This window comes from Mastigoproctus giganteus, chromosome 14 (assembly GCF_048544385.1).
Source record: "Mastigoproctus giganteus isolate SK-2022 chromosome 14, ASM4854438v1, whole genome shotgun sequence".
In the NCBI taxonomy this organism is placed as follows: Eukaryota; Metazoa; Arthropoda; class Arachnida; order Uropygi; family Thelyphonidae; genus Mastigoproctus; species Mastigoproctus giganteus.
Window position 1 is genome coordinate 121188613 of NC_143588.1, and position 12828 is coordinate 121201440.

The 12828-nt window shown below is 37.5% G+C and overlaps 1 protein-coding gene across 3 annotated transcripts in view; it reads right to left on the bottom strand.

The window, feature by feature from the left end:
- LOC150075695 (E3 ubiquitin-protein ligase RNF220-like) overlaps nucleotides 1-12828 on the bottom strand; it is a 226643-nt gene that overhangs the window by 82568 nt on the left and 131247 nt on the right. For all 3 annotated transcript variants that reach the window (XM_090388362.1, XM_090388364.1, XM_090388361.1), the window contains exon 4: nucleotides 11799-11841. In XM_090388362.1, the coding sequence (XP_090244488.1) occupies nucleotides 11799-11841 (43 nt within the window). The remainder of the gene's footprint in view (nucleotides 1-11798; nucleotides 11842-12828) is intronic.

The following is a 12828-nucleotide window of genomic DNA, read 5'->3' on the forward strand; positions in this document are numbered from 1 at the left end:
AACTGCTGCCTAAAAGAAAAAACTTTCTACAATTAATCTAAACTACTTCTCCTGTAATTTGACTTTTATGGCCCCTAGTTTTGGAATTCTTTTTAACAATGAAAATTATACCTTCATTCATTTCACTAATCCCACTCAGAGTTATAAATGTCAATCAGATCCCCTCTAAGGTGCCTAGTTGCCAAGCTCTGTAGCCTGCATAATCAGTTTTTCCTTGTATGGTTGCCCTTTTGTCGATCTCACCAGTGTTCAATCCAGAGTATTTGCACTGGGGGGGGGGGTTTTCATTGGTACATGCACTGGGGGGGGGCAGCAAAGGAAGTAAGCAAACCCTTAGCCATAATTACGATAGTTTCCTTGGATTCAGGGGAGGTCCATATGGACTGGAGATGTGCAGATGTATCACCAGTTCACAAAGGGGGTTCAAAAGGTAGTAGTAGTAGTGGCATGTGATGCAAGAAAGCAAGTGTATGAGCTTATGCAGCATCAGCCAAAAAAAAAAAAAACACACCATTCCCTCAAAATGCCTGTTCAGTTCCTCCTTAAATTTAGTCAACCTATCAACTTCCACAAAGACAGATGGAAGTTTGTTCCAGCAATTAACCACCGCTGGCTAAAGGCAAATTTCCGCACATCTATTCTACATCTGTCTTTTCTTAATTTGAATTTATGCCCCCTTAGGTTCATAATCTGAACAAGTGGAAGGATCCCATCAGAATTCAGCGTGCTCAACCCATTCAAGGCCTTATACACCTCAATCAGATCCACGCAGGTGCCTAGTCTCCAGCCACTGCAATTTGCAGAACTTAAGCCTCTCTTGGTAAGAGGATCCCTTCATTCCCCTCACCAATCTTGTTGCCTTTCTCTGTACACGCTCAAGTAAATCTACATCCTTCCTAAAATGAGGCCTCCAGACCTGTACGCAGTACTCAAGGCGTGGCCTGACCATTGCCTTATACAGAGGGACAATCACCTCCTTCTCCCTGCTAGCAAAATTCCTATATATCATTGACAAAACCCCATGACCTGCCCTGGCAGCCTGTCTGCATTGCTCAGAAAACTTCATATCTGACTGCACAATTACTCCCTTTTTTCTACCACCTTAAGTGTAGTACCACACAGTTGGTACGTTTCTCTGGGGTTACTTCTACCCATATGCAGTACTTTGCATTTGTCAAGGTTAAACTTCAGTTGCCACTTCTTAGCCCATCTGCCCAAATTATCCAGATCCTGTTGCAGTAGCACACTGCCATTACTGTCGTTAAAAACCCTGCCAACCTTTGTATCATCTGCAAACTTCGACATTAAGCCTGATATACCTTCATCAATATCATTGATAAATACACAAAACAACAGTGGACCTAACACCGAACCCTGTGGGACTCCACTAATAACATTAGTCCACGAAGAGCAGCACCCATTGATTACCACCCTCTGTCTTCTCCCACTTAACCATCCTTTTATCCATTGTAGCAACTTACCCTACCCATTCTGCTCCAATTTGTACAATAGTCTCCCTTGCGCAACAGTGTCAAAAGTTTTCCCGAAATCCAAATATATGATATCAAAATTATTTTTTGCATCCAGTTCCTTTGTAACCACATCATAATATCCTATCGAATTTGTCAGACAGACAAGACTTTCTCTTAACAAATCCATGCTGTGTCTGAATTATTGCTGCAGTCTTGTCTAGATGATCCTGCAACGCATCTTTAACCAGTGACTCCATTATTTTACCCGGAACAGAAGTTAAACTAACTGGTCTGTAATTACTCGTGACACCCTTCGATCCCCCTTTGTGAATTGGGGATACATTTGCACATCTCCAGTCCGTGGGAACCTCCCCTGAGTCCAAGGATGCTCTCATAATTATGGCTAAGGGTTTGCTTAGTTGCTTTGCCACCTCCTTTAATATAACTGGATAGATCCCATCCACCCACTTGTGGATTTATTGGATGATTGTTTTCTGCAGCAGCATGTTCAAGGGGCAACCAGAGAAAGTAATACTCTTGATCTGGTTATCAGCAGTGATCATTCGTGTATTAAGAATTTGCAGATAAAGGAACCACTAGGTGGCAGTGATCACAGTGTACTGATGTGGGATTTACTTAAAGGTTTAATTACCATCAGGGGTAAAGGAAAGGGTTTTTGCTTCCGTAAAGGTGAGTACGGTGGTCTCCGACAGTTTTTAAATTCTGTACAGTGGGATCAACTGATGATGTTACCAACAGTAAATTCTAAGTGGGAAGCATTCAAGGAATTAATCGTGGAAGCTACTAAAAGTTTCATACCTATTAAGAAATATTGTTCAAGGTTTAGGCCTAAATGGTTGTCAAATGAACTAATGAGACTCGTAACAGAGAAGAAAAATGCATGGGATGCATATAAATTATCAAGCGACTCAGAAGCCTATGACAGCTATAAGCTAGTCTGTAATCAGGTCACAAAGGAGGTTAGGCAGGCGAAGGCAGATTACGAGAAATCCTTGGCAAAAGATGCTAAGAAAAACAGCAAGGATTTCTTTACTTATATAAACTCTAAAAGGAAGGGGTTGAATCTGATTGGTCAACCTGACATCGATGGTTCGACTGTTGATGATCCTGCTCAGATAGCAAACAAATTGAATGAGTATTTTGCATCTACATTCACACATGAGGAATTATTAAGGTTTGAAAATGGCAGAAGGGTATCAAATTGTAGCAGGATACTTAATGGTTTTCTAATAACTGAAAACAAAGTGAAGGAGAAATTGTTGAAGTTAAACATAAGAAAAGCACCTGGGGTGGATGGGATCTATCCAGTTATATTAAAGGAGGCGGCAAAGCAACTAAGCAAACCCTTAGCCATAATTATGAGAGTATCCTTGGATTCAGGGGAGGTCCCCACGGACTGGAGATGTGCAAATGTATCCCCAATTCACAAAGGGGGGGGGGTCGAGGGGTGACACGAGTAATTACAGACCAGTTAGTTTAATTTCTGTTCTGGGTAAAAAATAATGGAGTCACTGGTTAAAGATGCATTGCAGGATCATCTAGACAAGACCGCAGCAATAATTCAGACACAGCATGAGTTTGTTAAGGGAAAGTCTTGTCTGACAAATTTGATAGGATATTATGATGTGGTTACAAAGGAACTGAATGCAAAAAATAATTTTGATATCATATATTTGGATTTAAGGAAAGCTTTTGACACTGTTGCGCCTGGAAGACTATTGTACAAATTGGAGCAGAATGGTATTAAGGTTAAGTTGCTACGATGGATAAAAGGATGGTTAAGTGGGAGAAGACAGAGGGTGGTAATCAATGGGTGCTGCTCTTCGTGGACTAATGTTATTAGTGGAGTCCCACAGGGTTCAGTGTTAGGTCCACTGTTGTTTTGTATATTTATCAATGATATTGATGAAGGTATATCAGGCTTAATGTCGAAGTTTGCAGATGTTTGCAGATGATACAAAGGTTGACAGGGTTGTTAATGACAGTAATGGCAGTGTGCTACTGCAATAGGATCTAGATAATTTTGGGCAGATGGGCTAAGAAGTGGCAACTGAAGTTTAACCTTGACAAATGCAAAATACTGAATATGGGTAGAAGTAACCCCAGAGAAATGTACCAACTGTGTGGTACTACACTTAAGGTGGTAGAAAATGAAAAAGACCTGGGAGTAATTGTGCAGTCAGATATGAAGTTTTCTGAGCAGTGCAGACAGGCTGCCAGGGCAGGTCATGGGGTTTTGTCAATGATATATAGGAATTTTGCTAGCAGGGAGAAGGAGGTGATTGTATAAGGCAATGGTCTGGCCATGCCTTGAGTACTGCGTACAGGTCTGGAGGCCTCATTTTAGGAAGGATGTAGATTTGCTTGAGCGTGTACAGAAGGGCAACAAGATTGGTGAGGGGAATGAAGGGATCCTCTTACCAAGAGAGGCTTAAGTTCTGCAAATTGCAGTGGCTGGAGACTAGGCACCTGCGCAGTGATCTGATTGAAGTGTATAAGGCCTTGAACGGGTTGAGCACGCTGAATTCTGATGGGATCCTTCCACTTGTTCAGATTACGAACCTAAGGGGGCATAAATTCAAATTAAGAAAAGACAGATGTAGAATAGATGTGCGGAAATTTGCTTTTAGCCAGCGGGTGGTTAATTGCTGGAACAAACTTCCATCTGTCGTTGTGGAAGTTGACAGGTTGAATAAATTTAAGGAGGAACTGGACAGGCATTTGGAGGGAATGGTGTGTTTTTTTTTTGTTTTTTTTTTTTTTGGCTTATGCTGCATAAGCTCATACACTTGCTTTCTTGCATCACATGCCACTACTACTGCTACTACCCCAGGTGCTTTTGTTATGTTTAACTTCAACAATTTCTCCTCCACTTTGCTCCCAGTTATTACAAAATCATTAAGTATCCTGCTACGATTTGATAACCTTCTGCCATTTTCAAACCTTAATAATTCCTCATGTGTGAATGTAGATTCAAAATACTCATTCAATTTGTTTGCTATCTGAGCAGGATCATCAACACTCGAAGCATCGATGTCAAGTGCACCAATCAGATTCATCTCCTTCCTTTTAGAGTTTATATAAGTAAAGAAATCCTTGCTGTTTTTCTAGCATCTTTTGCCAAGGATTTCTCATAATCTGCCTTCGCCTGCCTAACCTCCTTTGTGACCTGATTACAGACTTACTTATAGCTGCCATAGGCTTCTGAGTCGCTTGATAATTTATATGCATCCCATGCATTTTTCTTCTCTGTTACAAATCTCATTAGATAACCATTTAGGCCTAAACCTTGAACAATATTTCTTAATAGGTATGAAACTTTTAGTAGCATCCACAATTAATTCCTTGAATGCTTCCCACTTAGAATTTACTGTTGGTAACATCGTCAGTTGATCCCACTGTAAAGAATTTAAAAACTGTCTGAGACCACTGTACTCACCTTTACGGAAGCAAAAACCCTTTCCTTTACCCCTGATGGTAATTAAATCTTCAAGTAAATACCAAATCAGTACACTGTGATCACTGCCACCTAGTGGTTCCTTTATCTGCAAATTCAAAGTGGCTGTCGTATTCCTCCCTCTGCCTGGACATCGTTTAGTCCTGCCTCTGAAAGCCGCAGGACACTATAATTACAATAGCATCTGAATTCATGTGTTATAAAATAAAAATTACCATTTTTCACTGGTGGTGACCCAGTGAAACGCACCCCCCTGGATTCAACACCACTTCATGGACCAATGTTATTAGTGGAGTCTCCCAGGGTTCGGTGTTGGGCCTATTGTTGTTTTGTATATTTATTAATGATATTGATGAAGGTATATCAGGCTTAATCTTGAAGTTTGCAGATGACAAAAAGGTTGGCAGGGTTGCTAATACAGTAAGCTACTTCAACAGGATCTAGAAAAGTTGGGTGTGTGGGCTGAGATTGCCAACTAAAGTTTAACATTGACAAATGCAAAGTATTGCACATGGGTAGCAGTAACCCCAGAGAAATGTAACAACTGTGTGGTACATTTCAAATGTACAAAATGTACACTCAAGCTAGTGGAGAATGAAAAAGAGCTGGGGGTAATTGTGCAGTCAGATATGAAGTTTTCAGAGCAGTGCGGACAGGCTGCCAGAGCAGGTCATGGGGTCTTGCCAATGATATACAGGAATTTTGTTAGCGGGGATAAGGAAGTGATTATTCCTTTTTATAAGGCAGTGGTCAGGCCACACCTTGAGTACTGCATACAGATGTGGATGCCTCATTTTTGGATGTAGATTTGCTAGAACGAGTATAGAGAAGGGCAATAAGATTAGTAAAGGGGGAACAAAGGTGTGCTCTTACCAAGAAAGGGTTAAGCTCTGCAAACTGCAGAGTCTTAAGACTAGGCACCTGCGAGGTGATCTAATTGAAGTGTATAAGGTTTTGAATGGTTTAATGGCTCAATGCTGATGTGATTTTTCCTCTTGCTCAGATTATGAATCTGAAGGGGCATAAACTCAAACTGAGGAAAGACAGTTGTAGAATAGATGTGCAGAAATTTGCCTTTAGCCAGCGGGTAGTTGATTGCTGGAATAAACTTCCATCTGTTGTTGTGGAATTTGATAGCTTAAATAAATTCAAGGAAGAACTGGACAAACGTTTGGAGTGAATGGATGGGTGATATGAGGTTTTTTTTTTTTTTTTTTTTTTTTGGCTGATTCTGCATAAGCTTGCTTTCTTACATGATATGCCTCTACTAATGCTAATGCTAAATACTTGTTTGTTAAATCAATATGTTTTTTCAGATGAAATAATCCATACTTTGACACAGTATTCCAAATGCAGTCTTATAATTGTTATACAGTGGGATTATGACATCCCTATCTCTACAGGATAATGTTTGATAAATCATCAATTGGATGCCATGGGCTTCCCTGGCTGCCTGTTTACACTAGTCACAAAACTTCACACCTGCCTGTATTGTAACTTCCAGATTCCTCTGTTTTTAATTCAACCCCACCAAGTGTATAGTTTATTTTGGGGTTGCTTTTCCCCAAGTGTAAGACTTTGTATTTTGCTGCATTAAAACTCAGCTGCCACTTTTCTGAACATTCTTGAAGCCTGTTCAAGTCAATCTGAAGGAGTACTACTTGGTACTGATCATTAACAACTCTCCCAATCTTTATGTCATCTGCAAATTGTGACATCATGCCCTTTATCCCTTTGTAGATTTTGTTTACAAAAATCAGAAACAACAGTAGTCCAAGAACCAATCCTTGGGAGAATCCACTTCTGACATTAAACCAGTCTGAAGAATATCCATTGATAACATCACTCTGCTTTCTGCCCTGCAACCACTCTGCAATCTATCTTAGAATCTTTCCAGTAATCTTAACATGTTCCAGCTTATACAGTAACCTATCATGATGGATTGAGTCAAATACTTTGCTAAATCTAAATAAACTATGCTGAAACTGTTCCTTAGATCTCATGTCAAACTGTGTCAAAATTAGCTTACCAGGTTAGTTAAACACGATATTCCTCTTAACAAAACCATGTTGAGTGTCTTTCAGAATACCATTTCTTTCTAAATTTCCCTGGTTGCATTTTTTTTATCATTGTGCATAAGATTTTCCCACCAATGAAGTCATACTGACCAGTCTGTGGTTACTAACTTCACTCCTAGGGCACCTTTATGCATTGATAATACATTGGCACTTCTCCAATCAAAAGGTCTCTCCCCCTAGTCAAATGATGCCCTCATAATTAGAATAAATGGTTCTATACACTCTCTGGCCATCTCCCCCAAACCTATATGCCATCAACTCTGGAAGCCTTACTTGTCTTTATGCTCAAAAGTTTTTCTAATAAACCATCATCTGTTTATTTTCACATGACTCAGTCTCACTCGCACAGCCTCTCCTCAGCATGAAGGGTCTTCCATCAGTAAAGACTGATGCAAACTACCTATTCAACTCAATGGCAACCTCAGCTGGGCTAACTAAGATTGTCCCACACCCATTACACAGGGGGTCTGATCTGATTCATTTTCTTCTTTGTATTCACATACACGAAAAATTCCTTGTCCCCATTCTTTGCTCTCTTAGCCAGTACTTTCTCATACACATCCTTGGTCTCCCTAACCTTATCTGTGGTGCTATTACAGATCAACTTATAGCTGTTGTAAGCTTTGGCACTTTTCATAGCTCTGTAACTTTCCCATGCTATCTTTTTTTTCTACTCTATTAGACAGGCCAGCTCTGTATTCTTCCATTTCAGCATCTTCTTCGTGCAATGTTTCCTTAATGGTATTTATGCATTCATGGCTTCTGTGATTTTTGCTTTAAAGATATTTCATATTTCAAATGTATTCATCCTCCCTCTGCAATCTGCCCAATTAATAGATGCCATATAGCACTTTAAATGGTCATAGTTGCCTCCTTTGAAATTAAAACCTGTGCTTTACCTTTAACTACTGCAACATCTTTCTTTATCTTCCAACTAATGACTGCATGATCGCTACCAGCCAATGGTTCCTGTACTTTAAGCCCTGTGATGTGATCTGATTCATAAATAATGATGAGGTCAAGAATATTCTCATCTCTAGTATTTTCTCTAAGTGCATATCCTTTATAGTTCTAAGCTGCATATGTTCCTATAAAGAATGCCATAAAAAATATACTGCATACTCTTTATGGTTTTACACTGATGCATCATAAAACCAAAACAATAACAACAATTTTGAATAACTGCATATCAAGATATATGTAAGATTATTAACTTGATAGTACAAAAATGATAATATGAAAAGTCACTTCAAATGCAGGACTGGCAATGAAATTGTTCCTAGTTAGTGCAGGCAGTCTCTTCTTTTATACTGTGATTTTTTTTTTATAGCTGATGTCAAGCTGAGAAATCGTTTGTTGATATTTAAAATTCTTCTTGTTTTTATTAATTTTGAATTAAAGCTTAAGATATATTTAAAGTAGAATTTTTTAAAATGAAATAATACACATCTCTCTCTCTCTCTCTCTCTCTTTCCCCCCCAATATGCTCCCTCAATTCTGACTGCTAGCAAAATGAAGCAATTCACTTACTTTTACTTGCAACATAGCATTCATACTTGTCATTCCTAAGAGATCTCAGATGGGTATTTATATGTATTGTTGTAAAATGGCTCTGAAAAACTCCTCTGATCTATTAGTTGTGGTGGTGTTGAAGTATAAAAGGTTATTTTACTAACCCAGATATTTGAGTAAATTTATGATTAGTCATAACTTTCCAACGACTAAACTTAAACATTTTTGGTCCCCTTCCATGATAGGATTTGTGTCTTCCCCATTGCTCAGCCCTGACCCAAGTTGTTACCATCTTTCTCAGTTCAGATGCACAGTTTCCTTTTTTTTTTTTTAAATACAGCAAGTGGCTAGAATTGTTTGCTTATCTACAACAAAACTGTGCTTTGCACCCTTACTTGTTTGTTAAAAGAATAAAAACAGCAGATTTTGGTTTTTCCACCACTAAACAAAAGCAAATCCAACCTTCTCCTAAGCAAATATTTCCATATGATTCATCTCACAAGGGAGTGAAGGAATCAGATGTGTATACACATCAAGCTCTGATCCACAATTAAAAACCTTTTGGCCACTTCTAAAAACTTTTGGTGTTAATCATGTCTTTAAATGAGACATTTTTCTTTGCATGTAATATCTATCAAGAAATAACCTATCCCAACACCATGATAAATATTTATTATAAAACTATTATAATACCATAAAAAAAATTTATAGTAGTGGATAGCACTGAAATGGTTATGTCTTCATCTAACAATGTTCTTAAGGCACTTAATGAAAAGGCAAAGTTTGCAGTTACATATCTAGATATACAATGAGCCTCTTCTGATAGTGCTAACATCAAGCCCTTATCCTCTGCAAAATTAAGGACATTTTAAAACCTCTTCTAACAAGAAGATTGCATTTAACTGTGAATCATACTCTTGATCAGTGTATACCAGAATTCTTCAGGGCAGAGTACTGTCTGGTCTTTTATTTACAGCCATTCTTCATCCATTTGTGTATCCAGTTTATCAGATTTCATGAGCTATGTGGAAAAATCCAATTTTTTTTTCTTTTCCTTATAATCTTTAGCATACTCCGATTTTCTTTTACTCTTCACTACCTACTAATTTCTAATTCTGTTTGTTGATCTATCTGTCCTTTCAAGTCCCTTCAGCATCCACATTTTTCAAAAGCTTCAATTTTTTTTAATATCCTCCAAGTTTCAGCCCATAGAGCAGGTTGCTCCTTAAGAAGCATATACACAGGGGTCCCTGGTATCCGAGTCCCTGCAGTTACAAGGATTTGAAAATTAAAGAAAGCCCTTGAGAAAACTGACCAAGCACTTGACTATTTTTGTAAGAATGACCCTCATGATCATGAAGCAAAAGTTAAAGACATAATGCTATGACACAATTTTATCTGAAAAAATATGGCAAAAGGAACACTCTGGATTCATTCTTCATTCATAAAATTGAAAAATGGTGTAACTTCAATAAACTTTATTTTACCTTACATTGTTCAACATATTATAATAAAAAATGTCTAATAAAATAATTCTCATTTTTCAGTTCCTTCAATTCATTTTTTTTTTTTACTAAGTACATAATACACACTATGAAATTTGGTACAGTTTTAAGTGGAATTTTCTGGAACCAATTATCTTCAGATAATGAAGACCCCCTGTATTTAAACCTCTTCCTTAACTCAGCATCCATTCTTTCTGTAAATATCTGCTTCCCTTCCTTGAGAAAGGGAGCAGATATTTACAATGAGTAAGACAGCTGTCAGGCTATCTTACCCATTGCAATTTAGTTCAAATTGCCTGATTACTTCTCCCATTTTGCAAACTGACAAGATATCTGTATTTATCTGCTTGTAATACCTTCTTGTTATCCATTTAATAGTTATGGACTTTTTTGTTCTTTCCTGTCATCATAATTTTAGTCTTATCAAAATTTACTCTTAATCCATTTTTTTCACAGTTTTCTGCAATCGCACTTCTGTGCGAGCTAAGCTGCCTGAAAGGCTTCCCACAGTATTGGAATAGCCGACGGTTGCATATTGACAATCAAGATATTACCATCTTGATTTCCCTCCAAAATTCTCCTGATCGCAATCCAACTGAACACCTGTGGGATGTTTTGGATCAGGAAGTGAGGTGTGTGGACATGCAACTGTCAGTTATTCCAATACTGTGGGAAACCTTTCAGGCAGCTTAGCTGCAGATCCCTATGGACGTTTTTAGACATCTACTGGAGTCAACGCTTAGGTGAATAGCAGCTGTTATCCATGCCAACAGTGGCTCATCATGATAATGGGTAGGTGGTCATAATTCAGTGATCACTGAGTGCATATTATACCAGATACCAATTAAGGAATATTTTACAGTTAAAATATTTTAACGATATATAATATACAGTAAATAAAAATCACTAAATTAAATAAGTTACTGTTATAATTATATAATTGTAGATGGCCTGAAATGATTAAATATGATCTATGACCATTTTATCATTTTAAATACTCACAGCATGCAAAAACGGTCCCTTCCTTAGTTTGATGTTTATCCAATTGGCCTTGTTTTAGAGATTTATTACATGGAAAGGTTTTACCTTCACAAACTGTTTTTGTTTGTAACTTCAATTTATATTAGAATTACATTCTTCTAACTCTAATATTAAATTGGATTTTTCCAATAGATGAAACACAGCAACTATTAGAAAAAGACAATTCAATTATGTTTTTCAGTGCATATGCGAGGTTAAGTGAAGGCCTTCCTTTATAACATATATATGTGTTTGCTGTTTTCCACAACAGTATAATGCTCTTGATCATTTCAAATGGTCTGGATTGAAATCTCATTAGTTACTGGAGCAAATTCCTATAAAGACTTTGGGTAGCAGCCATTAGCTGATCTCTAGAAGGGGGTATGTTTCAGCCTGCTGATAATCCAGAACACCCATAATGTGTTCTGGATTTATGAGCCTGCAAAACATGCACATTTTGCCTATGGACGGGCAAATTTTGTTTGTGTTATGTGTTCTCTTGCACACATAACACAAGAACACTATTGTAGGAATGCTATGTTGGAGTCTATTAAACTCATGACACCACCAGTTTTCAGCTGGTGGTATCATAATGTATTATTATTATTATTTATTTGTTAATAAAACTTGATAAATCAATTTATTTTTACTTATCTTATATTATATTATCATTATTTACATACATACAGTTTGTCCCATTTTATGGACATTGTTTTTAAAAATTTCTACTCACTCTGTACAAAGGTGTTCCCTCCCTTGATGGCCTTTTCAAATTCCTACAAAAAATAATTTATATTACAAAATAAAGTACTGAATTACTATACTAATTAAGGTACTGAATACTGTGTTGCTGAATATCCCTTTTGCAGCTACAGTACATAAACAGAGGTCTTAAAAGCATTATATGTAACATGCAGCTGCAAAAGGGATATTCAGTAACACAGTACTGAGATTTGCTATAAATGTATATGTGATGTTTGTAGCAACAAATATCATGTATATGTGATATACATTTGCTCTTATCTACATCTTATATGTGATAATAGTGTAAAAAACTGGCCACCACACATCCATGTATGACCTGTAATATGCCATAACTAAATGATACAGCATGCATACTTGTACAAAAGAGGACAGATATAAATCATCAATATGTTTTTGATTTCTCAATTGTTGCATTTCATAAACACACATTTCATTATACTACACAAGAAGAAATTTTCATGGATACAGAAGTGTCCTCTGTGACAGTATGGCGATTTCACAACTTATCACTCATTTGGAGGTTTTATTATCATTGATAAGTGGAGGAATTTCTAAAGTCCTCTTCAATCAAGGCTGCAGTTAGCTGACCTCAGGCAGAGGGAATAGAGTTCCCCCTATTTTTCAGCCTGCTCATCAAGCAAACCTGTAAACACACACACAAACACACAATGATTGACGTGCCTAAAACTCAACAACAAAAAGGTGCAAAATTGCTGATTTAAATATCTCTGGACATCACTGATGGTAATGTGGGAAAACTTCCTGTTTTTCCACATTACTTATAACAAGTTAGGTTAAAGGATAGCATATACAGGGTGCAGTATGCATGTTGCAAATTCACATCCACACTGCCACAAAAAATACACAACCCATTGTTAATTGCAGCACCAATATATATCAGCTGTCTTAACAAGGAGTCATGCATGTGGGGTTGATTAGACTGCCCCACACAATAATTCAGCTATTTGTGCTCTTCTTCTACACCATCCACACAGCTG